This window comes from Ammospiza nelsoni, chromosome 1 (genome assembly GCF_027579445.1).
Source record: "Ammospiza nelsoni isolate bAmmNel1 chromosome 1, bAmmNel1.pri, whole genome shotgun sequence".
Lineage (NCBI taxonomy): Eukaryota > Metazoa > Chordata > Aves > Passeriformes > Passerellidae > Ammospiza > Ammospiza nelsoni.
In genome coordinates, this window is record NC_080633.1 from 2906528 (window position 1) to 2931994 (window position 25467).

The 25467-nt window shown below is 47.6% G+C and overlaps 4 protein-coding genes across 5 annotated transcripts in view; 2 read left to right on the forward strand and 2 right to left on the reverse strand.

Annotated features, from left to right (window-relative positions):
* OBSCN (obscurin, cytoskeletal calmodulin and titin-interacting RhoGEF) overlaps window positions 1–6455 on the forward strand; it is a 195780-nt gene extending 189325 nt beyond the window's left edge. Inside the window, exons 112-117 of the mRNA XM_059466521.1 lie at window positions 205–325; window positions 1493–1732; window positions 2982–3205; window positions 3629–3704; window positions 4550–4699; window positions 5061–6455. Coding sequence (XP_059322504.1) covers window positions 205–325; window positions 1493–1732; window positions 2982–3205; window positions 3629–3704; window positions 4550–4699; window positions 5061–5238 — 989 coding nt within the window. The 3' untranslated portion in view covers window positions 5239–6455. The remainder of the gene's footprint in view (window positions 1–204; window positions 326–1492; window positions 1733–2981; window positions 3206–3628; window positions 3705–4549; window positions 4700–5060) is intronic.
* A 754-nt stretch (window positions 6456–7209) lies between these two features.
* Window positions 7210–9839, reverse strand: LOC132069748 (7-alpha-hydroxycholest-4-en-3-one 12-alpha-hydroxylase). The gene has a single exon (XM_059466208.1). It carries the CDS (start codon window positions 9725–9727, stop codon window positions 8198–8200), a length of 1530 nt encoding a protein of 509 aa, XP_059322191.1. The 5' UTR covers window positions 9728–9839; the 3' UTR covers window positions 7210–8197.
* A 1155-nt stretch (window positions 9840–10994) lies between these two features.
* ACKR2 (atypical chemokine receptor 2) lies at window positions 10995–15580 on the reverse strand. 2 transcript variants are annotated; one of them, XM_059466329.1, is made up of 3 exons: window positions 15403–15580; window positions 14768–14825; window positions 10995–13101 (listed from the first exon to the last, which is right to left on the reverse strand). In XM_059466329.1, exons 1-3 carry the CDS (start codon window positions 15544–15546, stop codon window positions 11984–11986), a joined length of 1320 nt encoding a protein of 439 aa, XP_059322312.1. In that variant the 5' UTR covers window positions 15547–15580; the 3' UTR covers window positions 10995–11983. The 2 variants fall into 2 exon arrangements, with proteins under 2 accessions (XP_059322312.1, XP_059322385.1); XM_059466402.1 differs by lacking the exons at window positions 14768–14825; window positions 15403–15580 and adding an exon at window positions 14514–14654.
* A 3284-nt stretch (window positions 15581–18864) lies between these two features.
* On the forward strand, window positions 18865–25155 carry HIGD1A (HIG1 hypoxia inducible domain family member 1A). Its single transcript, XM_059487150.1, has 4 exons — window positions 18865–18905; window positions 20706–20813; window positions 23226–23360; window positions 24469–25155. Exons 2-4 carry the CDS (start codon window positions 20711–20713, stop codon window positions 24516–24518), a joined length of 288 nt encoding a protein of 95 aa, XP_059343133.1. The 5' UTR covers window positions 18865–18905; window positions 20706–20710; the 3' UTR covers window positions 24519–25155.
* The last annotated feature ends 312 nt before the right edge of the window (window positions 25156–25467 follow it).

Here is a 25467-nt window from a genome sequence, read left to right on the forward strand (position 1 = left end):
GGTGGACAGAGCAGAATCTGCTACATTCCAATAGCAGTGGGTGCTATATTCCAATATATATTCCAATAGCAGCTGGAACACAGAGTCCCCTGGAGAAAGTTCTGCTTGTTGTTGTTCAGAGATAGCAGGGGAGACTCAGACAGGCTCCAGTTTCCACACAGAGCTGCTTTCCCATGTAAAGCTGTTGTCCCTTTCCCCCTGCAGAGCCTCGTGCTGCCACACAGGAGTCCCCATCAGCTGCCCCTGAGGAAGAGAGTGAAGTGATCTCACCTCCTGAGCCCTTCCCAACCTACCAGACCTACGCCTTCCAAACTGAGATCAAAAGGTAGAGAACCCAACTGAGTTCTTAATGCCCCAGAGGGAAATCCCACATGTGATGGAGCAGCTCTCCTACAAAGAAAGGCTGAGAAAATCGGGGTTGTTCAGCCTGGAGAGGACAAACTTCAGGGTGACCTAACTGCACTTTCCAGTACCTGAAGGGACCGTACAAGAAAGGAGATTTCCATAAGGAGATTTAGGGACAGGACAAGGGGATGGCTTCAAAGTGAATGAGAGTTGGTTTAGATTAGGTATTAGGAAAAAAAATTTTCCCTGTGTGTGGTGGTGTTTGCAGGGGTCTTAGGATGAGGGAAGAGACGAGGATCTGACTCCATGTTTCAGAAGGCTTGATTTATTATTTTATGATATATATTATATTAAAACTATACTAAAAGAATAGCAGAAAGGATTTCATCACAAGGCTAGCTAAGAATAGAAAAGGAATGATAACAAAGGCTTGTGACTGACTGAGACAGTCCAGACAGCTGGACTGTGATTGGCCATTAATTAAAAACAACCACATGAGCCCAATCACAGATGCACCTGTTGCATTCCACAGCAGCAGATAATCAATGTTCACATTTTGTTCCTGAGGCCTCCCAGATTTTCAGGATAAAACATCCTAAGGAAAGGATTTTTCATAAAACATGTCTGTGACACCTGTGAGGGTGGGGAGGCCCTGGCACAGGCTGTGGCTGCCTTGTCCCTGGAAGTGCTCAAGGCCAGGCTGTTTTACCACCCTTAATGTAAAAAAATACTTCTTCCTCATATCTAGTCTAAATCAACCCTCCTTTAGTTTAATGCCATCTCCCCTTTTCCTGTTGCAACAGATGTGCTGGGCAGGGGGCAGCCAATTGATTTATCATTAAATGAGCCCAGAGCTAACAATATTTCTTGTCCTTGCTGCACCAATCTTTGCAGACACAGAAAGACACTGATTTCTGTTGGCAACAGGGGTAGTTCTCTTGCTCTCTCCTTTCTCTCCAGAGGAGTTAAGCTCTCACTCCGGTAATTTAAAGTGACTGTACAGAATAAAGACACAGGAGGATGTGCAAACTGTGACAGTAGATACAATAACTCCCCGCCAGGCACAGATGAAAAGCACAGCACGGGATCCTGGTGGTTTTAAAGAACAGGAGAGAAGCTAAACGTGCCTTTGTGTTCTTTGCACCAGGGGCCGGTTCAGCATCGTCCGGCAGTGCCGGGAGAAGGTGAGCGGCAAGACTCTGGCTGCTAAAATCATCCCTTACTGGCAAGAGGACAAGCAGGCTGTGCTGCTGGAGTACCAGGTGCTCAGGAAGCTCCACCACACCAACATAGCCCAGCTGAAGGGTGCCTATGTCAGCCCCAGGCATCTGGTGCTGATCCAGGAGATGTGTGTGGGGCCAGAGCTGCTCCACTCCTTGGCATTACGGTAAGAACATGAGGGAAGAGCTTTCCAGTCAGGGCTGCTGTTGGGAGGAAGGTACCTGTTGGTTTCTCCTGACAAACTGGATCATCCCTCTCCATCTCCTCCTCTGTGCTGTCATTGTGCACAGGATTTGTAAAGTGTTTGTTCTGCATCTTCTTGTCAGATTAAAAAATTACTTGAATTTCCTAGAGAGGTACAACTCAGGGCCACCCAGCGGAGATGCTGAAAGCAGTTTACAGTGGTTGATATGAAACTATTGATGCCTTGTGCAGGCTGCCCTAGAGCAGAGGCTGGACAGAGCTAAAGAATAAAGCAGGGATTTATTAAAAGGATCTCCTCCATGGCTCCACCTTGGGCAGCACCAGAGCCCAGCCAGGGCTGCACCCAAGATGAACCAAAATGGCCCCAAAATGCACGAGCGCTGCCGGGGTCTCTCCCTGGGATCAGCTCTGCTCCATTTGCACCTTGCAGTTCATTGTCCCATTGCAGCTTTAGCCCAGGCAGTCCCACCCTGCTTGTTTTTCTCTCTCCAGCCCACGGGGTTTGTGCTCTGGGGCTGAGATTTGGATCATTTGTCCTTGGTGCCCAGCTGGAGCAGGAATTGTTTTGTCTCCCTGCTCTGTGCACAGAGCTCACCATGCCCTGATGTGAAGCTCAGACCCACACACTAAAGCAGCACAGAATGTGAAAAATAGAAAAGTTAAACCTGAGGCATCACTGTCTCCCATAATGTGATACATGAAAGGTTTCCTTACACCAACACCTGTTAACCCCAACACCATGACATGGAGGTTACTGAGGGTCAGGAAGATTCATTGTTTCTCACAGTGGCACAAAATGGATCTGCTGAAATCCTGTGATTAAAAAAGAGGGGATTGTGGGCATCAATTCAGAGATCAATTAAGATATCCATGGCCCCACAGCAAACATATTCTCATGACAAAGGAAATGTCCCTTCTGTAAAGAAACAGAAGGATGCTCTAGCTGGAATTCCCTCCCAATGGAGAGGAGGGAAAATCTGCTTTCTCTCTTTCAACTCTACAACATCCTGTTGTTGCATCTGTAAACCTGACTCACAGGATGGACCAGCCTCTCCACACAGAGCTGATTTGCTAAACTAGAGTTGTTTCTTCTTGACTCTCAAGGGTCTGATGGGATCAGACACCTAGGGGAGGGTGACAGTGGGTGTAGAAAGGCATTTCTGGGCATGCAGACAGGACACCTGTGTTTTCTATCCCCTTTCTCTCACCAGGACATCATACTCAGAGGTGGAGGTCCGAGACTACCTGTGGCAGATCCTCAGTGCCACTGAGTACCTCCATGCACACAACATCCTACACCTGGACCTCAGGTCTGAGAACATGATCATCACCGAGCCCAACCTGCTGAAACTCCTGGATTTTGGCAATGCACAGTTCTACACACCAGACAAATTTATTACCATGGATAAATGCTCAGACTATGTGGAGACCATGGGTGAGTAGAGCTCAGTGACAGCAACCTGGGGCTTATCTGGAATCTGTGATAAACAGAAAGACACAAACATTGGTCAAGGCAGCAGGTGGACTCAGCAAGAAAAGCCTTCTAGGAGCTGCTCTCCAGTGACAGTGTGAGTCTGTGGGAGCAGTGAGTGGTGACAGCTGTCCACTGCAGAGCACAGGGGACAGAGCTCACAGCAATGTCATTCTAGCTGGCATCTATTGCTGCCATCTGCCCAGAGGTTCTCATGGTTTCACTGCAATCAGCATCCATGTGGAAGCTCCTCAGCCAGCTCCCTGTCCTGGCAGCTGCCTCTTCTTCCCTCTTGGGAAGGCAGCAAAGCATGAGAGTATCCACTGCCTTTGTGCTGCTCTCAGTGTGTTGGAGAGGAGCTTGCCTCACACAAGTTTACTTTTCCAGCTCCAGAACTGCTGACAGAGCAAGGAGCCCTTCCCCAGACTGATATTTGGTCCATTGGAATCACAGCCTTCATCATGTGAGTCCATTGATTGCTGTGTTGTTATTGGCTTTAAAATTATAGTTTCAGTTTTTAAATCACAGCCTTCATCATGTGAGTCAGTTGATTGTTCCCTACCCTGTGAGTGGTTTTAAAATCACAGTTTCAGAGAGTTAATCTCAGCTGTGCCCCTCCTTTGGCAATGCCATGGAAAGCTGGGGGATGGAGGGGATGGATGGGCAACCTGTGCCAGGGCCTCACAGGGAAGAATTTCTTCCCAATATCTAATCTAAAGTTCTTTTCTTTTAATTTAAAACTGTTCATCCTTGTTCTGCCACTACAAGCCCTTATCCAAGGTCCATCTTGGAGGCTCTCTTGGAGCCCCTTTAGGCACTGGAATGGGCTCTGAGGTCTCCCTGAAGCCTTCTCCAGGATGAACAATCCCAATTCTCTCAGTTTTTTTCCAAAGAAGAGGTGCCCCATCTTTCTGCTAACCTCAGTGGCCTCCTCTGGACTCGCTCCAACAGCTCCACATCCTCCTCATGCGGCCACCCTAGAAAATTAATTACTCAAACTCTAGTTAACTCTAATAGTTTATAAAAACATTGGTCTTGTAAGCCAAAGATTGAAGACTAAACCCCTTCTTAGAGTTACCCCACCACCCTATCTCAGGAAGAAAAGATTCAAACCCTCATCTCCAACTCTCAAAGGCATTTTTAACTAAACTACTTCCTGACCCTTCCACTAAAGAGCCTGAATCGCCCCTGAGACAGCCCCCACACAAGCTCCAACACCACAAATAAAGTCAACAACAATCCTCAATTTTGTCAGCTGCTGGGAGATGGACGCAGCTTCATGTTTTCAATTCCCTCCTCCTGGGGCAGGTTGAGTGCCAACTACCCCGTCAGCTCGGATGTACCCTGTGAGTTCCTGAGAACAGCCAGGAAGGGGAAGCTGAAGCTGGCGCGGTGCTACGCGGGTCTGTCCGGGGGAGCAGTGTCCTTCCTGCAGAGCACTCTGTGTGCAAACCCTTGGTAAGAGGCTGCCTGTCCTCCCAGCACATCCTGGGTGTTGCCCCTTCTCTCTATTTGCAAGGATTCTCCTGTCATGGATATATTTTCTGAAAAATCCTTTGCTAGGATTTGTTTCTCCAGAGAGTCTGAGACAGCTGAATGTGATTGGCCATTAATTAAAAACAACCACATAAGCCCAATCAAAGATGCACCTGTTGCATTCCACAGCAGAAATAATTATTGTTTACATTTTGTTTCTGAGGCCTCTCAACTTCTTAGGAGAAAAATCCTCTCAAAATGATTTTTCATAAAATATGTCCATGACAGCCTCCCCATGCACCACAGATCCCCATGACTGACTCCTCACCTCTGTCTGTCCTAGGGGAAGGCCCTCAGCCTCCGAGTGCCTCCAGAGCCCCTGGCTGCAGGAGACAGGTCTGGACAACAGGCAGCAGGCACTGGTCACCTTCCCCACCACCAAACTGAGGAATTTCCTCATGGAACGGGAAAAGAAGAGGGGCCTGCTGTGCTCCAAGTATGGCCTCATGATTGCACAGTGACGTGGGTGTGGTGACAGATGGGAATCACCTCCCTGTGCCCTCCTGCACCGGGTGTTTGGTACCAAACCCTCCTACCAACCCCACTGTGTTCTGTCCGTGTGTCCTTCCTGCCACAAGCTGTTTCTGTGACTTGTGGGGGGAAATGGGACACTGGACAGTGAAGGCAGCAAACCCAACAGTGACCTTGTAATGTGCAGATTTTGTACCACTAAGAGACTTTGCCAGTTTGAAGCTGAGCTGCTCTTCCCTGGGGAGCAGGGACACATCCACTGGGAGATGTGGCAGCAGTGTCCCTGGCAAAGGCTGAGTGTTTTAATTCTTTTTAAAAATCCTGAAATGTCACGTTCCTCTCTGACCTTCACACCCTGCTTTCCTCTGCAAAGGATGGTGTTGGCTGTGTCATTGCTTTGTACTCATAACTTCAGTGTTCCTTTGAGTTTCTCTGCAGTGATTGATGTATCCCTCAATTTCCCATATGAGCAGCAGAAAGAGGCTTTCTCAGAGCTGTGTCTGGCTGTGTTTAGAGGAAGGAGAACAGGAAAATAGCTCCTAACGCCTTAAAGTTCAATACTAAAAGTGAGGCTGTTTATCCAGGGATGCTCTTTCCCAACAAGTTTAACCCATATTGTTCCAAACCTGAAAGATGGAGCATCATGACTCCTTCCCTTGCTGAGCATGCAGAGCAGGAATTGTGACTGAGAGCAAAGGAGCTTTCCCTGTGCTGTGGAGAGCAGGCACCAACTCAATAGATTGTAAAATTTGGAATGCTTAAGTGCTAGAGGAGAGAAACCCAAGGGCTTAGGGCCAGACTCCATTCTCAGTTCTCTGGGAGGAGAGCTGAGTTAGACAAGACAGACACTGCAATGAGGGCTGCCCCCCCAAAAAACCTTTCAGGACTCTGGATCCTGTCCAATTTAACTTCTCTCACAAATCCAGTCAGGTTTTTGTTGGCACAGGCTGGTTCTTTGCTCTTGCTGGTGCACTTTGGGATGGAAAGGTCAGTGCCAGGGAAAAACCTATCTAAACATAAAAAACATAATTATAGATTAACTCACTTGGAGTTGGAGTTTTCATGCTCTTCCATATATGAATTATTTTCTTTCTTGCTTCTCACAATTGCATGCATTTGAGCATGTCTGAGCTCTTTTATAGACTCAACACTGTTTGGTTAAATAAACCATTCTGACAAGCAAATAAAGCCACATTTTTCTGCTGAATCATTGTTGTTACTTTTACATTCCTTCCTCAACCCCAATCCACATTTGTGCAGCACACATCCCTCAACTCTGACCTGGGCTCTTTGTGATAACCTGCATATACTGTATTAGCTGGGAACCACTTCCATGCAGGACATCCACATGAAAAATCCTTTTCTAAAGCTTTGGAAGGAGGACATCACCTGGGCAGGATGTGATGATGGCTCTGAGCTGCCCAGCTACCCCAGGGAATTCCTGGGCATGGTTTGGAGCTTACATTGACCAGAATGTGAAAAGGGCTTCAGATGGATGACAAAAAAATAGGTGAGAGCTGCAGCTGGAGCATGGAAGGAGTGAAAAGGTGCTGGAATTGCTAATGGAAATATCAGCAATTTCAGTCAAGCCTTATAGGTAGTTTTTTTCCTTGGTCCTGCCACAACTGCTTGATAGTTTCTGCCTGAATTTCCACCACATCCATGAGGTCAGGGCTACTGACCAGTCTGGCAGGCTGGGATAGTTTGCCCTTAACATGCAGTTACAACATCATGTAACATCATGACCTTTGCAGGACAAAGCAGAGTCTGGATCTGATGTTTGGACACATGTGAAAATGTTTGAGTTTCATTCCTCGACCACAAATAATCTCCACAGTTCAAGGTTAGTGTCAGCATTAAAATCAATCCACTGCTCTCCATGCAGGAGAGGCTTGGGTTTAACCTCTGTAAGGAAGTGGTGAGAGTCCTAATTGTTGAAGGGTGATAAAGCACAGCAGAGCTTGTAGAGCAAAGTTTTATTCTGCACTGATTCAGCAGATAAAAAATATGTTTGAGGGCTGTAAGATCACAGTGGCTGTAGCCCATAAGGGATTGAGGTTGCTCTGTTTGGAGGCCTCATCAGATACAAGAAGGGAGCATAAACAAGACATTTCCCCAAGGACATTTTTACATCTCTGGAGAGGATATCTGCTGCTCTCTGACCTTGCAGGAGTTCACCACAAGCTGATGCCATCCTGCCAATGATACCTCATGTGGAAAATAAATTAGCCGGTGCAGGGTGTGACCAGACAAGTCTAGGGACCAGTCAGTCACCTATTTGCCCCCAACCAGCCCTTTTTATCCCCTTACATCTCAATTTTCTTCCCTAAATCACCCAAATCCCTCTTTTATCCCTCTTTGGTTCCTCCCCCAAACACTCTATTATGTAAATGCTCTTTTCCTACACAGCATAGATACCTCCCCTGCCTTGACACAATCTCCCTTATCCCAGGTGGTGATCCAGAGAGATGATGACACATCTCCATGGGAGTCATGCTGGCACCATGGGGCTGATGCTGTGCTGGGGCAGCCCTGGGAGGAACCTGGACAAAATCCTTATTCCTTGGAAGCCCTGAATTTGAGTCCCCACCTGCCACTCTGACCTTGTGCTCCTCCTAGCTTTCAGTGGGCTGATAGTCCCCAGGATGGGGCTGGGAGTAGCCTGGCAGGGCACATTTTGTCTCTCTGTGCAGATTACCCTCTTCTATCCCAAAACCAACACAACAAGCAGCAGATTACCCTCTTCTGTCCCATAACCAACACAACAAGCAGTTGCTACCTCCTCCTCCTCCAACACAAGAAGGAGGAGGAGGTAGCAACAAAAACCATGACAAACATTAAGCAAACAAGATCATATCAGTGTTGGCACTGCACAGATCTGATAACCATGAGATCAGATAATTTGTCCCATAGGTGACAGCAGAACAAACACCACCAGGAGTGCCCAGGTCAGCAGCGTGGCCGGTGTCTGAAGCGAACGTCGTGGACAGGCTGCATGGTCCCGAAGCCCCAGCGGCTGATGTCTATGGCTGGGATCTCCTCCTCCCCATCAACCAGCTCCAGGTCAAAGTGACTCAGCATTAAGAACACAAACAATTTCATTTCAGCAGTAGCAAAGAAACGGCCAGGACAGGTGGAAACTCCTGCCCCCCAAGGCATGCTGACAAATTTCAACTTTTTCCCATTTCTGTAGAAATCTTTCCTGGTGCCGTCTGGGTGTACAAAACGGTCGTACTTAAATTTGTGAGGCTCCTCGTGGATTTCTGGGTTCATCTGCACGGAGATGTATGGGAACAGAGCCACCCTGTCCCCCCTGCGAAGAGTGAACTCTGTCCCAGTGCTTGTCCTCAGGGAGGTGTCCTCGAGGACAGCTCTGACCAGTATTGGGGCTGCCACCAGCCTCAGGGTCTCCTCCAGAGCACTGTCCAGCAGAGGGGTCTGGTTCAGCATGTCCCTGGTGACAGTAACTGGGGGGCTCCCTGCCTTCACTTCCTGCCCACTCTCCTTCAAAACTTTATCCACCTCACCTCTCACAGCCTTCAGAGCCTCTGGATGCTTCAGCAGATACAAGAGGAGCCAGAAGGCAGTCGGGCCCGTGTTGCCTTGGGATGCCCAGAGGAGCATGAACATGAAACGCTCCCGCATGTACTCGGGGACACCGTTTTCTGCCAGAAGTTTCTCTTGATCACTTATCCAGCCACTGATATTGTCCTTCTGCCAGACATTCTTCACAGACAGCACGTTCCAGAAGTGTCTCTTCAGCCTCTCAGCCTCTCTTTTGTCCTTGGGAGGCAGCAGAGCATAGGCCAGGCGAGGGAAGAGGCGGTCATACTTACGGAACTCCTGGAAGAGCTGGTTGGAGTGGAGGCGATCCTGCTCTTCAGCTTTCTCCTGGCTCCCTGCCCCTCGAGGTGGCTCAGTGCCATACAGTGCCAGATACCCAGCTCTGAAGACAATGTTGTAGCAGTAGTGGAAGAGGTTTTCCTCCTGCCACACTCTCTTCTCTCCTGAGCTCAGGTTGAAAAGCAGCAGCTTCCGAAAGCTCTCCATGGTGGCTTGTGTGAGGACAGTGAGGCCATCTCCCATCAGGTGCTTTATGCTTGATGTATGAACTATGCTATGAGTGGCTTCGATGGGTTTGTAGCCAAAAACCTGCACGACCAGCTGAGTGGCACTAGTCCTAAAGTCCAGTTTAGATCGTGATTCCTTCACAATGGTGCCAAAGGAGAAGGGATCCATCACAAAGGTGAAATAATAACCACCGATCAGCACCGTGAAAACATCCCCGTGTTTGCTCTGCATCCTTTTGAGAAACTCTGAGCTGTCCTTTCTGAATTCCAGCAGATGGCCCAGCCAGGGAATGGTACCTTTGTCCAGGGGTGGCTCATTGGGTCTCTGTCTCCGAAACACGCCCAGGACATAGAGCCCACCGAGCAGTGATGACACCAAGGTGCAGAGGAGAACCACCCAGAGCACCATGAGAGCTCTGTGCTGTCCAGGAGCTGGGACTAGAGGCAGGTTGGGGCAGGAATGAGCATTTTATCCCCACCCAGCAGCTGACAGGCAGATGCAGAGCTGACAGCCTGTGTCCTCATTGGCTGTCAGTGTTTGCCTTGCCCCTGCTCAGTGCTCTGCTCGAGGTGAACTCGTCCCTGGATGAACAGAGATTTTTAAGGTGGAAGGTATGTTGGAATCCCGTTGGAATACCCATGCTGTATTGGGGGGATGGGTTTTGGCATGAGGCAAATTCCCTTCTCTAGGCTGCATGGAGCCCAGATTTTTTAAGGAAAATGTTCAGAGAATCCCACTCTGTGATCTTTGCCTTTAAGACCAGGCTATGGACACCCACTGAAAAAATGAAACCAAGAGTGGGTGTTGGAAATGCTACTGGAAATGAGGACCGAGGGAAGGGGGTCACAGCTGAGCTGATTTAGTCTCAAAAGCCAAGAGAAGGAAAAGTCTCTGACATTTTGGTGATCTCCACAGTACATGGTGTCCCAGGAGTGCTTTGCCAATGAACAGTGCAACGGCTACTGCTCTGTCAGAGTGCCAAGCAAAGCAGCTGGGCTGCCCCACGAGTGAGGAGAGCTTGAGCCACTGCATTTGCTTGGCACCAGAGGAGTGCAGAGTTTCCAGATGCTCCATCCAGCCCCTGGCTGGGGAGCAGTGCCCATAGGGACCACAGCACTTCTGCTTTACCCACTTTCCCTTCTTTCCCTTTTGTTACCTCTCTCCAGATGGGGTTTGGGGACAATGCCAGGGACCCCCTGCCCCCTGGCACTGCTCCCCTGGGTGGTGCCACCCTGATCTACCCAGACTGCCACCACAGCCTGTCCCAGCCCCTGTTGCTTGGACCTCTTCTTGTGCAGGATGGAGCAGGGGAGCAGGATGCTCCCCTCTATTCCTCACCTTTGCTCTTCCCTAGAGCATCCCATCAGAAGTTTTCCACAGTCCCAAGAGTCTTCCTCTGTCTGGGATCACAATCTTCATTTTTTAGCTTCCCAGCTGCTCTCCCTTCTGTCCCTTTCCACGTTCCCTACAGTGACCTGACCCGAGGAGTGAAGGCCACATCACAGCATCAGCTAAATATTTATTCTGGCTTTGTTTTTTTAAGGAAAGCTCCCAACCTTAGCATTTTGGAAAAACACTGCAGGAATGTTGGGAAGAAAAATAACAGCAGTGATCAACTCAAAGCCCTTCTCAGTCCTGTAACCTTATGTAGTAATAAAATAAACGTGGTGAGTGCTTTCTCTTAAATTAATCATTTTATTTGTAAACTCTAGGCAAGTTCCAGACTTAATAGATTTTCAGGATGAAAAGGGACGATTTAAGGTTCAGGAGCATTTGGGGTGAATAACGCCTTGAAATAAAAGTCAGCAAACTCAGAACCTTGAACTTCAAAGCTGCCCTGGGTAATAAGGATTGACCATCAGCCCTCTGTGCTCTGCTGTTCAGGACATGCTCTCACTCTGTTGTGTTTCAAAGCTAATATTTATCTTACAGGTGGTATCCATGGATCATTTTTATCTTGTCAAACTGGATCTTGGAAGGCAAATACCTTTACCACTGTTCTGTGAGCCCCCTTTTTTTATCTCTTTCTGATTGTTACTGGTCTGGACTGTTCTGCTCAAACTGTCTCAAATCAGCTGATGATCAAACTGATCTCTAACCAAGGCTCTGCCCCTTGGGGAGCCACAGTTCCCTGCTCAGCAGGTCCATGTGCCACAGCTCATCATGACAGAGAACAACTCAGCTCAAAGGTGTCCAGTCCTTCATGTTTTTCTCCTGGTAGGAAACAAGATTGTCCTGGTTAAATCATCTGGCAGATGGTAAGAGCCAGGAGAAGCAAAGCCATCCCTTGGCAGTCTTTCTGGCCTGATGGATGAGCATGGAATTCCATCCATGGAAAGCCCATGCCAGGGAGGAGGAGAATCTCTCCTCAAGTTTTAGTTTGCATTTTTTAAGGCACAACATTGAGAAATCTGATCCTTTGTTTGCTACTGCCTCACATACTGCAGATGGGAACTGGGTTTCTTCCACTAGAGCAAATCCAGGACAATTCTTTCGTAATAATTCCACTTGCAACAAAAACAGATCCCACGTGTACTTTTCCAATCCCAGTATGGAAAGTCCTCATCTCAAGGCTGTTGCTAGGATGAACTATCTGGTTACACAGTGCTGTGGGCTAACACCAACTCCAGCATGGGCAGGATAGGATGTAAAAAATGTAAATATTTATGATGCATTTGTGATGCTCAACATTTCTATCTCAGCTGCGTATCTGCTGCAAGATGGGCTCGTCTGGGAGTCCTGGATGGAAAAGAAAGCACCTCTCCTGAAAATGGCCTGAGGGATCTTCCACAAATATGCCCTGAAGCGTTTCTTCACAAAAGCATAGAGCAAGGGGTTGAGACAGCAGTGGACAAAGGACAAGCTCTCTGTGACCTGCAGAGCATAGTCCAGTTTCCTGCTGCTTTCACAGCTCCTGATCACACCGACATCTTGCAGGGAGTGGAGGATGAGCACAACGTTGTAAGGACACCAGAGCACAAAGAAGACCCCCACCAGAGCAAGGACTAAGCAGAGAGCTCTCCTGGAGCCGGGTATCTGGGAGGTGTTGAGCACGCAGGCGATGCGGGAGTAGCAGAAGGTCATGAAGAGGAGGGGGAAAAGGAATCCCAGGGTGTTTTGAATCACCCGAAAGACAACTTTCCAAAATAAGTGTTCCTGGCCATAATCCTGGGTGCATGTGATGGTTTTGTTGTGAATTTGCCTTGTGCTGGTGAAAAGGCCATCAGGAATGGAGAGAGCTATGGAAAGGACCCACATCACCAACAAGAGGAGGATGGAATTTCTCCACACCGTGGAGCTGTGAGGAGACCAAGCATGAACTATCTGCAGGTACATGTCCAGGCTCATGCAGCTCACAAAGAAGATGCCACTGTAGAAATTGAGAGTGTACATGGCATTCAAGAATGGGCACAAGATGTCCCAGGTGACCCACTGAGAAATGTACAGAGCCCAGAAAGGAAGGGTCAGTAGCAGGAAGAAGTCTGAAACCACCAGGTTCAGCAGATACAGCTCAGTCATCTTCTTTTTCTTCTTGATGTACATGAGGAGGACAGCAAACAGGAGAGCATTCCCAGCCATTCCAACCAGGAAGATGATGGTGTAAAATGATGGCAAGAACACCCTGCTGAAGGAGAGCACCTCCTCTTTGGTGCAAAGGCCATAGAGCCCATAATCCTCCTCATCCAGGTACTCATATGGGTACTCACTTGAATTGGCAGCATCCAGCCACGAGTCTGTGGTTGTTGCTGTCACTCCTGAGCTTGTGTTTGACCAGTGGCTGCCTAAGAGCAAGGAAAAGGGATCAAATATTGTTCCAAGGAAGGAAACAGCCCATCACAGAGGAAATGTGAAACACATGTCTGAAACACACAGATGTTTAGTTCATAGAATCATGGAATGGTTTGGCCTGGAAGGGAACATCAAGATCATCTTGTTCCACCCCCTGCCATGGTCAGAGACACCTTCCACTATCCCAGGTTGCCCCAAGCCCCATCCAGCCTGGCCTTGGACATTTCCAGGGATCCATGGGTGGCCACAGCTTCTCTGAGAACCTGTGCCAGGGCCTCACAGTAAAGAACTTCCTCCTAATATCTGGTCCAAACCCACCCTCTTTCAGTTGGAAGCCATTCCCTCTTGTCCTGTCACACTATGCTCCCGTAAAAAGCCCCTCTTTGTCTTTCTTGTAGGCTCCATTCAGGTACTGGAATTTGATGGGTTTAAATTTCTGCCACTGTCTGGTGAGTATTTTGTGTTCTGAACAATTTGGCCTTTGCCTAAGCATGGGCATAGCTGTCTACATATACGTACAAAAAAAACCCCACAAAACCCAAAACCCAAAATTAATTCTGCTTTCCTGACTCAGACACATAAAACTTAAAAATGAATGAGCCTGGTTTCCTCTGACATAAGTCACTACTTCCTCCTGGCACCACCACAAGCTTTTAGTGAAGTTTCTGCTCCAAATTACAGGAAATCCACCACCACAGCTGACTATGAGCTGCTTATATTCACCTGGCTCACTGCTGAGAAAGCAACATCTCAGTTCTTGGTAAAGAAGAACCTGCCAGCAGCACCTTTATGTCAGTGGGGCTGTTCCCAGAGGGGAAATGCTGAACATCTCCCTGCTCCTGGAGGACATGGACTCCTCTCCATGCCAACTCTAGGACATGGATTCTGGTAAAAGGCCTTTGAAAATGGAAAATATAGATTTCATAGGATCCCAGAATGGTTTGTGTTGAAGAGACCTCAAAGAACATCTTGTTCCAACCCTTCTGCCCTGGGCAGGGACACCTTCCATTATCCCAGGCTGCTCAAAGACTCATCCAAGGTAAGGGCATGTAGGCACCAGAATCCAGTCCTGAATTTTGGTGAGAGGGAGAGATTCAGCTGGAAGAACATTGCTGGAATCACTTCTGCATGAGACAAGGCATGAGACAACCCCTGCAGTGGTCACTCCCTGGAACTGTGGCCGTCACAGATGGCTGCAGCCCAGATTTCAGGAAATGGTGAGTGATTGGGAGCCTCCTATTTTTGGGATTTTCAAGCAAAAAAGCTGTCACTGAGGAGCCCATTTCACACAGTAGGAGATGGGATTTACCTGGCACTTTGAAGGTTAATGAGAAGTTTATAAATCAAGGCTAATCTTTTGACAGCAAAACAAAAAACAGTTTTGCAAAAAGTTGTGTCAACACACCTGTACCCTTAAAGCAGATTTTTTTTTCAGCCATGGCCAAAGCTACCCATCTTTTTCCTGGAGCTCATTTTCCAGCAATCCCAAAGAGGCCTGGCTGTGTAGCTCCAGTCTCTCCTCGAGGATGTTTGTCCCTGCAGAGATGTGCAGGGTTTAGGGATGGCTCCCTCCCCACACACACCCAGGGAAATGGGTGCCCCTGCACCCCAGAGCTCAGAGTGGGTGTGCAGCTCTAAGGGGTGAAGCTCTGGACGTACCTGCTGTGGTCCCATGACTAAAAAGGCTTAAATACCCATTCCAGGCAGTTGCAGGCAGCTGAAAAGCAAAGAAAAATGGATTTGAGCTGGACTGAAATGTTTTTGTGCTGTCTCAGTTCTTTGGCAAGTGCTGCAGAGCACTTCAGACAGAGCAGTGGGAGAGCAGGGATCTGCCATGGGAAAGAGCCACAAAAAGACTTGTCTGGGAATGAGCTTTTAAAAATTTCTTTTCTGTGTCATATTTTGGAGGAAATTCACCCTCAGCTGTGACTGCAGCCCTTTGAGAGGAAACCAAGGCTGCACACTCTGCTGATCACAGCAACACCCGAGACTCATAAACTCCTTCCCCCTCACACCCCCTCTGCCCACACCAGCGCAAACCACTCCCAAAATTTGCGTTTGGGGTTTCTCCCAGCCCTCTGAGATGCCTTTTCTCCCTCTGCCACATCCTTCTCCCTCCACCTCAGCCCAGCACTGGTGCCCACATCCCCACCCCGTACCTCAGAGTGGAAGGGAGGGCTGAGCTCAGTAATTAATCCCAGCCCCAAGCTGGCTACCCCTCAAAAACACAAGAGAGCCTTGCCAGGTTTCTTGTGTGGCCTTGTCTACAAGCAAGAAGCAGAAAAGGCACTTACAGGAGCTTCTTCTCCTCTTTCCATCCTGCCAGAGGCTTGAACCAAGCTTTTAGCAACTTCTTTCGTTCGTGCAAGAGGACAGTCGGGAAATGTGAGCTCAGCATGACCGCCCTGGTTTTGTTTTGTTTTCCTGCTTTTTATCATTCCTTGGCAGCTGGAAGAATGATCTCCACCCTGTTTGAGCATAACATCTACAACAGCTGCCAGGGCTGAGCCCCTGCTCTAAGAATCCTTGTGTTTTCCAGGAAATCTAATGCTGCAGGATTCTTATCCTTGGCAGAGCAGAAATGCCAAAGGTATTTCTGATGGTTTATTGGAGGAGTTTTTGGGCATCAGCATGGGTGAGGTGTCACACTCCTGCTTGTTTCCTCATGTCACCAACCAACAGGGCCACGGGAACACACTGGCTGTGCCAAGGCTTCCCCTGTGCCAATCCCAGTGCATTTTATTCACCCCAAACCAGCCTGGTAAAAACAGGAGAGCAGAGCAGCAGTGATGGCCACAGCTCCACATCCACAGAGATTCACAGAGGATTCACAGAGAGAAATTTGTTATTTTTACCCATTTCCATGTTTGCCACCATCAGCTGCTGCTGCACTTAAAATATACGGTGTAATACATATATATTACTGTAATACAATACATATATATTACTATAATACTATATTTTCATATAATATACAAATTTATATTACTATAATATGTGTGCAACACACACATTAACAGAGAGCAAGAAGCCACTCATAGAGCTGAGACACTGGACACACACACAAGGAAGCTGCAGGTGACAGAGGTTTTATTATATTAGGCCAGCAATTAAAATGAAATAAGTTTTTGTTTTTAATTGAGTTTCTGCCCTGAAGCAGAGAATTAAACATGCCTCTGAGAGTCACTGGAGAAAGTGGCCTTCACTGTAATTTATTACAAGATATTAACTCAATTTCAGGGCTGGTAATTGCATCGATTTTTTGTTTCCTTTCAGACTGCAGGGCCCTAATGGCTTTGGCAATTAAAGTAACCAGATTAGGGCTAATGGCCAGCACATTTAGAGAGATGCAGCCTTGTCTGAGCCGCTTTATTTTGTGCTGCCCAAAGTGCCACATGTCAGTGGCAGTGGCCCTGCAGGAGCAGCAGCTCTGCCTTCCCCCAGCTCGGAGATGGGGAGGTACAAACAGCACACAGGAGCACTGGGCTTAGGGACAAAAGGATTTATCTTGGCTGTTTTACTCTGACAAGTTCTCAGATTTAGGAGAAGGTTTTAGGCATCTTTGGGATCCCAGTGGATTCTTCTTCCTCTTCCAGAATATGGTTTAAGTCAGGAGCAATTTCTAGGCTGTTTTTGGGCATGAAAATCCTGGCACAGAGTGGGGGTAAAACGAGGTCTGCTTGAAGGCTGAAATATGGGGAAACAGAGTCAATGGCATAATTCAGCAGCAAGAAAATCAGGCTGAGGGAAAGCCAGAGTAGCTGTGGCTGTCCCGTTCCTGGAAGTGTTTCAAGTTCATGGGGCTGCAGCAACCTGATCTGGAACCTGCCCATGGTAGGGGGTGGAATGGGGTGAACTTTAAGATCCCTTCCAACCCAAACCATTCCATGATTCTGACATCAGGTGGGAGCTCTTCAGCAAAAGGACTAAGTAAGAGCCCAAATTTCACATAATTTCAGAAATGTTTGTTGCTGGTTGGCGTTTATGTACAAATGACAAATGGGACAGGACTGCTGATGAATGTGTCTCAAGCTGTTTTATTTTCCAGCATCAGTCTCATTACACAGTCATGACAATGAGAAGATGCCAGCAGCTCACATCCCAGGCAGCAGAACAAGAACTTAATGTTGCAACTCACTGTAAAAGTTTTTTGACCAATTACACAAAGTAAAAGCACATTGATAGTAGTTCTAACTATTATAAGCACACGTACCTTTGGTTAAAACAATGCTTGCTTATTTCAAATACAATGTTTGCTTGTAAGCTTTGAGATAGAATGCACAGAGCTCCATTATTAAGCTTAGAACTTCTTAGTATGTCTAGATATACTATTGGAGTAGATACTATATATCTCTAGATGTATAATAGTATCACTAGATGTACTTTTTTGTAGCTTAGGGAGTTACAAAACCTTAGCTTATTTTAGATAAGTTTCAATACACAGACCAATGTTCTATTTGTCTTTACTTTCTACTTCTTATATAATTTTTCTGCTAACAAATCTTCTGGCTATTTTTTAGCTCTAATCAGTTTTGCTGTCTCTTAGGCCTGCCTTTTGCAGCTTTCTCAAAACCCTCTGATTTTGTGGATTCCCATAGTGTTTAGGTGGGAAGAGACCTTAAAGACCATCTCATCTCATAGGGAAGATGTGTGCTGATGTTTTTACAAACAATTCCAGGGAGAGGGGATGGCTGCCAATGGCTTTGAAATGGGGTTTTAATGTCTCTACGTAAATTCAAGTAGTGGGTTTATTACAGAGGCCGGGCAGTCTGACTCCTGAACCAGCCAAATGGGGCCGCACAACCCTGAGTTCCTAAACTGTGGGGTAAATAACCCGTTCAGGGGGGGATATGTGGCAGGGGGCTCGGGAAGGCTGCACCTCCCTGGTACCCCGGCCAGAGGGGCAGGCAGAGGGCAGCGAGCGGCGCAGTTTGGGATAAAGGAACCGAGAGAGAGAGAGAGAGAGAAAACCCCGCGGGGATGAGCCCCAGGGCCGCTCTCCTTTACTGAACGAAGCTGCAGCATCCTCTGCCTCCTTCCTGTATGGACACTGCCTCTTCCCAGAGGGATTTTCCGTACAATCCCATCCCCTGCCATGGCAGGGACACCTTCCACTGTGCCAGGGTGACCCGAGCCGTGTCCAGCCTGGCCTTGGACATTTCCAGGGATCCGGGGGCAGAAACAGCTGCTCTGGGCACCTGTGTCAGCGCCTCACCAACTCCCAGGGAACAACTTCTTCCCAATATTTAATCCAAAGCTCTTCCCTTTTTCTTTAAAACTGCTCGCCCTTGTCCTGTCATTCCGTGGTGTTGCCAGCAGTCTCTCTCCAGCTGACTCCACGTCACAGTGTGACAACACGGGACGTTTTTGCAGCGAAAAGCAGACAAGCCGCAGAACCACCAGCAGCCATTTTTCCGCCCTGTTGCCGGAGCCGATGTTTTGCTGGTATTGGGGTTAACCCAGACTCGGAGCCCCCGCCCGGCTCTCGGTACCGCGAACCCGGGGCTGAGGCCGGGGCTGAGGCCGGGGCCGGGCCCCGCAGCGCCCCCTGCCGGCCGCCACCTCCTCCCCGCCGCAATGCGGAGCGCCGCGCGCTGACGTCACCGCCCGCCCCGCCCCCGCGCCCGTATAAGGAAGCGGTGGTGGCAGCCCCGCTCCGGATTGGCTGTTGTTGGGCGCGCGGGCGCGGGGCACGCTGGGAGTTGTGGTCCCGGCAGAGGGGCGGGGCGGAAGCCGCCAATAAGAGGTAGGGGCGGGCCCGGGCGCGGCAGACGCCGGCCGGTGAGGGATCAGCGCGGTGAGAGCCGGGTCTGGGGCGGGCGGGACCGCGGGGACACAGCCCGAGTTCTGCAGGGCCCTGCGGGTGCCTGGGGCTGGAGCCAGGAAGGGCTCCCATGTGGGGGGAAGGTGACTGGGGCAGGAGCGGGGCAGAGGCCCCGTGTGGGGACGTGGGGCACAAGGCCGGGGTGCGGTGATGGTGCCCGGGGCCGCAGTGGGGAACGGTCCCCATGTGGGGTGCGGGGGCTGGGGCTGGAGTGGGGAGGGATCCCCACGTGGAGCTGGGCTGGCAGAAAGCAGCATGGGGGTACCCAGGGCCTTCCCCTTGCCGGGAGGGATGCTGGGAGCTGTCACCTTCCCACGCATGGTCCTTCCCCAGTGTCCCTCCCCGCGGGTGACACCGGGCACACAGGTGCCCTGACCTCCCTGCTCGGTTCGGCAAGGTCAGGGCAAGCCGGGCCGTGTGTTTCACCCGGTTTCTTCTGCCCCGTGCCCATCTTGGTCTGAGCTGAAGGTCACAGAAACTTCCCGTGGTGGATGAATTGTTTCACTTTTAATATAGTTTTCTTATGTAAATCTCACCTCTGGCTGTCTCCTCCTCTGCTGAGTGATGGACAGCTCTTGTTACCTTCTCTGAATGAGTCAGGCTAAAATTATAGTTTACATTCAGCAAATAAGAGTGGTTATAGCACGGGCCAAATCCTAGAGAGATAGAGAAACCAAATCCTTTTGTCTTGCAGAGGAAATGGTTTGAGAACCAGTCAGTCTGCTCACATGGGTGTGCTTGAAATGCTGCATAACCAGGGAGCACGGCCACCTTTGAAATGTCTCTTCTGCCTAAGGTTACTGGCCCCTGCTTAATGAAATTCCTCTTGGTTTATTCTGAGAGCCTGGAGCCTTTCTAAGTGCCCCTGAGCTGTGTTTTGCTGTTGGTGGCAGACTGAACAATAGCAGTAGAGATTTTTCTAGCAGGGCTCTCTGTGGTGTCACTGGCAGAAATTGTCATTAACTGAGTGATGCTTATGCCGAGCACTGAGGAGGGAACAGGTCTTGGTGTAATCCTTGCAATTCCCAGCACAAAAAGCTGGGAAGTTCTGGAGGATGGTCTCACTTTGGTGATGATGGTTCTGTGAGTGGAGGCCTTCTCAAGCTGTTGCTGCTTTTTATTTTCCTTGGGGGAAGGTGAGAAATCACCTGTGGATGACTTCTTCTGATGTGACCCCTCACAAGTCTGCACCTATTGAGGGCTTCAGGACTTGCTCAGCTCCTTGATGGTGGCTGGAGAACATCTCTGTGTTCTCCACCAGGAATTGGGAATTATATTGATGTGGGACAGGCTGTGGTGACTGAGGAGCTGCCAGGCAGGGCTGACCTTGTGCAGCAGCTCGTGCTTCCCAACCCAGCTGCTGTGGCTGCTGCTCTTGGCAGGGAATGAGGGGGAGAAGTGAACTTTGCTGAGGTCAGAAGTGCCATAAAGGAGCAGCCTGCAAAAGCCAAGCGGCGTGGTGAGGCATGGAATTCTTAAAAAGAAAGGCAGGCAGTGACCAAACTTTCTTTGACTATGGAGGGGGGTCACTGTGATCTCTTATGGTGTGAACAGATAGCAGAAATTTGTTGTTCTCTTACCTTTTTTTGTTTTGTTTTGTTCTTACCTCTCCTGGTAAGCACAGTCCTGCTTCACTTGAATTAAACCATCTATCCATGGTGCCTGTTCTTATATCTCACTACCTGGATATTTGTGATAAGGGATTTTCTTTTCCTAAAGATTCTCTTTATTTGGGGTATCCAAAACCTGAAGGGAGGTTTTTTGTCTTCACAGCCACAATGTCACCCAGCCAGGAATCCGTTTACCCTGACTATGAGACAGAGACCAGCCAGACCTCAAAGCTGATAAAAAAGGTTAAGGAGACGCCATTTGTGCCCATTGGTGAGTTCAAAAATGGAGAAATGTGTTTGCACAATCGATGTGGGAAACACCATTACTGTTCACCTTTTTTCTGCAAACAGGAAATTACTTAGAAATTACCTCCCCATAATGGTTGTCCTAGAAGAAAGGGGGAAATTAATGAGGTCTATAACCTTAAATAAAAAAATCAGAAGCTACAAGTATAAGAAAAAAGCCCAAACCAACAAACCCTGAAAGGCTTTTTAGGTGAGGCTAGAAAACATGTGAAGGTGAGGCTGTCAAGTGGTTAAGGAGTGTGTTGTGCAGCTGTTCTGGAGCACAGTTCCTGGAAATTATGTGACCACTACAAAGTGACTTAAAAGCTGTAAAAATACAAACTAGAAGGATTTAAATGACAGCCAGTCGGGTAAATGTTTCAGCCCTCTGCTACCATCACTTGGTTTAAAATGCATTTTTCAGTAACTTTTATGTTACTCCAGCTTGAGGAAGTTGTTCAGTTCTCAGCCTCTCTGTTGTGACTCCCAAAAAGCTTCTGAGGAGAGCAGGGGGACACGTTTTGATTTCCAGCCACCTTAAATGGAGAGCAGCAGGGTCATTCAGGGTGAACTGTTCCAAGCTTTTGCCAGCACATTTCCGTCACTGCTTCCGTGCTCGCTGCACTTTGTCTCCACCTTGCTGGGCTGTACCATGAACTCCAGGAGTTCCAGTTCCCTGTAGCAGATTGGCAGAGCTCACCTTTGACCTGTGTCAGAGCTGGGCTGAAGGCCCTAAAACTGTTAATTGGGATTTAATGAGAGTGAATTAAGTGTTTACAGCTTTCTGGTGGCACTGGTAATGCTCCAGCTCAAGGAAGACAAACTGCCTGTGCTCTGCTCAGTAAAATATACACAGCACTTAAAACTTGGCATGCACCTATGAACTGTGCAAATAATCCTAAAAATGGAATGAAATAGATGGAATTGGAAAAGGTTGTGCATTTCTCTGTGCATTCTGTGAAAGCATCAGTGTTGGAGCTGGCAAAGCTGGGGCTGTTTTGCTCTGCTGAAGGATTATCAGTGAATCCTGGCCCTGGGAAAGAGAGCTGGTGGAGCCTCCCTCCTCCCAGCTTGGGGACAATAACATGTGACTTGTCCTGTCCTGGTGGCACCTGGCCAAATGTGACAACACCCAAAATAGCAACTGCAGCAGGCCAGGGGATACATCAGGGAGCATCCACACACTGAGAGTCTGAGCGTCAGCTGGGTGGGGGTCTTGGCTGTGTGTGTGCAGGGAAGGAGGTGTGAGGAGCCCTGGTTCTGTCTGAAAAACATCCAGGAAATTCTCACACCTTGAGCTGTAATGCCAAAATCCTTTGGCATTTCAATGGTGATGGAAGTCTTTTACTCTTCCCTGCACTGATGTGTGCATTGAATGAGGTGGCACTGGAGTGAAACCAGGGCTAGGATTTACCACTCCACAAAACCACAGTGATTAGAGCAAAACAGGATTATTTTAGGATGAGAGAGAATGGCCTCAAGTTGTGCCAGGGGAGGTTTAGACTGGATGTTAGGAAAAATTTCTTCAAGGAAAAAGCTGCCCAGAGCAGTTGTAAAATCACCATCCACGCAGGTATTGAAAAACTGTATAGATGTGACACTTGGGGACATGGTTGTGGGGGTCCCAGTTGCTGGGGTTCCAGGTGTGAGTTTCTCTGTGTCAGGATTGAAGGCACCAGAGACAGCAGTTCATGTTCACACTCAGGTGTTTATTGTTTCTTATCAGTAAAACAGTCTCACTGCTGGGAGTTCAGCAGCTTTTCATCAGAAGGCACAAAATGGCCAACAATCTCTTGTTCCAAGGGCTTTTCAGACTAAACTATCCAATTCAGAACTGACACCTGGATTATTTTCCCTTTTAACCCAATAACTGATCCCACAGAGCTGCAATGGGGACTTTTCTGCCCAATTACAAAATGCCACCCAAACCCATGGAGAAGGAGGAAGAAGCAGCATGGAGAAGAAACCCAGGATGACACCCTGTGCCCTCCATCTTGCTGCCATCCACAACACACTAAAAACCCCAAAACCTCAATTTCTCACCCAGTGACACACCTACACTGCTCTCTATAATCTATTGCACAGTTTTGTGGATTCCAGTCTATCTGGAAGTCTGGGAAACTTTCTCCATGGATGAGGGTCAGAGTCAGTGCTGCCCTGGGGGTCAGGGCAGCCCAGAGCAGACAAATATTCCCAGTGCCCTGGGTTTGCACACACGGTTTAGGGGTGTGGGTTGTTTCCCCTTGGCAGTTGTGGGGGAATGGTTGGACTCAGTGATCTTCAGGGTCTTTTCCAGCCCAGACAGCTCAGTGGTTCACAGGCTGTTTTGTTTAGGTGGGTCCCTTCACTCCTGGTGCCCTGGATCTCCACTCAGAGGGATGCTCTGGTTGCCTTGCAGGGATGGCTGGCTTCACCGCCGTGGTGGCCTACGGGCTGTACAAGCTGAAGCACAGAGGTGACATGAAACTGTCCCTTCACCTGATCCACATGCGGGTGGCAGCCCAGGGCTTCGCTGTGGGAGCGCTGACGTGCGGTACGTATGGAATGGGAGCTGTGCTTGGGAATGGCAAAGCATGGAGAGGCTCCTGCATCTCTCCAGTGGGTAACAGAGCTGGCATGGCTGGCTGGGAGCATCCAGAACGTTTATTTCAGGCTGTTTGTGCTCCTTACTGCTGCTCAGTCAGCTTTGCTGGAGTAACCCGATTTTATGTATTTAAGTATGTAATTTCAGAGTAGCGGTTTTGATTATGTCTAGATGTGGAATGTGAGGTTCTGCATCTCTGCCTCTTACAGACCAAAAAAAGAAAACATTCATCTGACATTAAATATGCTGCTGTTTGTAAATTTAATGCATTAGAAGATCTACAGCTTGTGTAGACCATGATATTACATATTTATATATCTGTTTATATGCATATATTTTTATATATATACATGCATACAATTTATATACATATGTATATATTTTATATATATACATGTATACGATATATCTATATATTTTATATACACATATATACAATATATACATATATGAATATATTTTATATATATACATGTATACGATATATCTATATATTTTATATACACATATATACAATATATACATATATGAATATATTTTATATATATACATGTATACAATATTTATGCATATGTGTATATATACACATAGTGTTATGTCTATATATGTGTATATATATTTTTTTATATATATGTATGTATGTGTGCATATATATATGTATATATTTATATATATATATGTATGTTTTCAGGACTGGACTTGTGTCTCTGCATGCACAGGGACACTGTGCCTCTGATCTGTACATCCCAGATCTCCTCTGTGTGTAAATGTCCATCCCATAAAACACTATTTGTACTGCATTCCCAGCAGGAACATCAGAAAAGCTTGACTTTGGCCACAAAATCAACTAGAATTAGCTCAGGATTTGCAGTTTCATAAATTGTATGTTTTCATGCCCAGTTTCTCTGTATATGAAGAATTTTGTAGTGTTTATTAAAAAAATGCAGCTGAGGAGGAAGGGAAATTCTGCCTTGCTGAGAACTGTTCAGATTTTGAAAACCATTATTTCTAATTTAACACAATTCTGTAATTGTCCTGTTTTTTCCCTGTCTTGCAGGGGTGCTGTATTCCATGTTCCGGGAGTATGTGGTGAAGCCCAAGGAATAGTGGGAAGCTGTCTGAAATCCCTGTCCTGATGCTGGCCTGGGTACTGCAGCTCCCAAGCTCCTCCTGAGGGCTTCTTGAAGAAAACAAATAATACATGGCATTAGAGAATTTTTGTGTATGGTACACTGTGCTGAACCTGGCAGCCTCAGAATGGGACCTGTGGCTCTTGGGGTCTGGGTCTCTCTGATTGACACCACCACATCCCAGTTTTTAAGGGATACTGTGGAGTGCAATCCCTCTATCTTCCCCTTCACCTCAGTCCTAAAACTGGTGATTTTTTCTGCTGTTGTTGCCCAAAACCATGATGTCTGAACTGGCTTCTGTCAGGAAAGCCTTGCTGTCATTTTCTATCCTCTGCCTCCAACTTTGTAATTTAGAAGCTTCCAGTAGCACTAAATGACTTCTAAAATATTGAGAGCTATAATAAACATCTATATTTTTTATTTAAAGCATAGAGATAAGTGTGTTGCAGCTATTTAAATGTTATATTTATTCATTGTTAACGAAGACACAGGCTCCCTATTTTTGCTATATCAGACCCTTGGATTATGATATTTTGTAACTTTATTTACAGTGTCCTTCTGAGTAACATCTAAATGTAACATTTAAAATACAGATTGTGAAAACTGAACCTTAACATGGTGGTTTAATGCTTTTAAAGTGTACAATCTAGCTGATTTCTGCAGTACTGTTCCCCACAGAAAATTTTCAAACATTTAAATCTGAAAAGCCCCCCCCCCATCACCTTTGAGGTATTAAAATCCTTGTCTGTGAGTTATTTTACACTCAAACTCCTTGTACTTCCAACAGCAGTCACAAAAATAAAAGCCAATTTCTAAAAAAGCACGTATTTTCCTGTCAGCTGACATTCCATGGTGACAGTCTCAGATGTTACAAGGTACAAACTGCACCTACCTGTCTGTGACCTGCTGTATAGAGCAGGGGCAGA

Coding starts and splice junctions, on each gene's coding strand:
- ACKR2 (XM_059466329.1), bottom strand. CDS start 15,546: ATGATAAAAAGCAGGAAAACAAAACAAAACCAGGGCGGTCATGCTGAG. Junction 14,826..15,402: donor AAAGAGGAGAAGAAGCTCCT/GTAAGTGCCTTT, acceptor TTTGCTTTTCAG/CTGCCTGCAACTGCCTGGAA. Junction 13,102..14,767: donor TAGTCATGGGACCACAGCAG/GTACGTCCAGAG, acceptor CCTTGCTCTTAG/GCAGCCACTGGTCAAACACA.
- HIGD1A (XM_059487150.1), top strand. CDS start 20,711: ATGTCACCCAGCCAGGAATCCGTTTACCCTGACTATGAGACAGAGACC. Junction 20,814..23,225: donor GACGCCATTTGTGCCCATTG/GTGAGTTCAAAA, acceptor GTTGCCTTGCAG/GGATGGCTGGCTTCACCGCC. Junction 23,361..24,468: donor TGTGGGAGCGCTGACGTGCG/GTACGTATGGAA, acceptor CCTGTCTTGCAG/GGGTGCTGTATTCCATGTTC.
- LOC132069748 (XM_059466208.1), bottom strand. CDS start 9,727: ATGGTGCTCTGGGTGGTTCTCCTCTGCACCTTGGTGTCATCACTGCTC.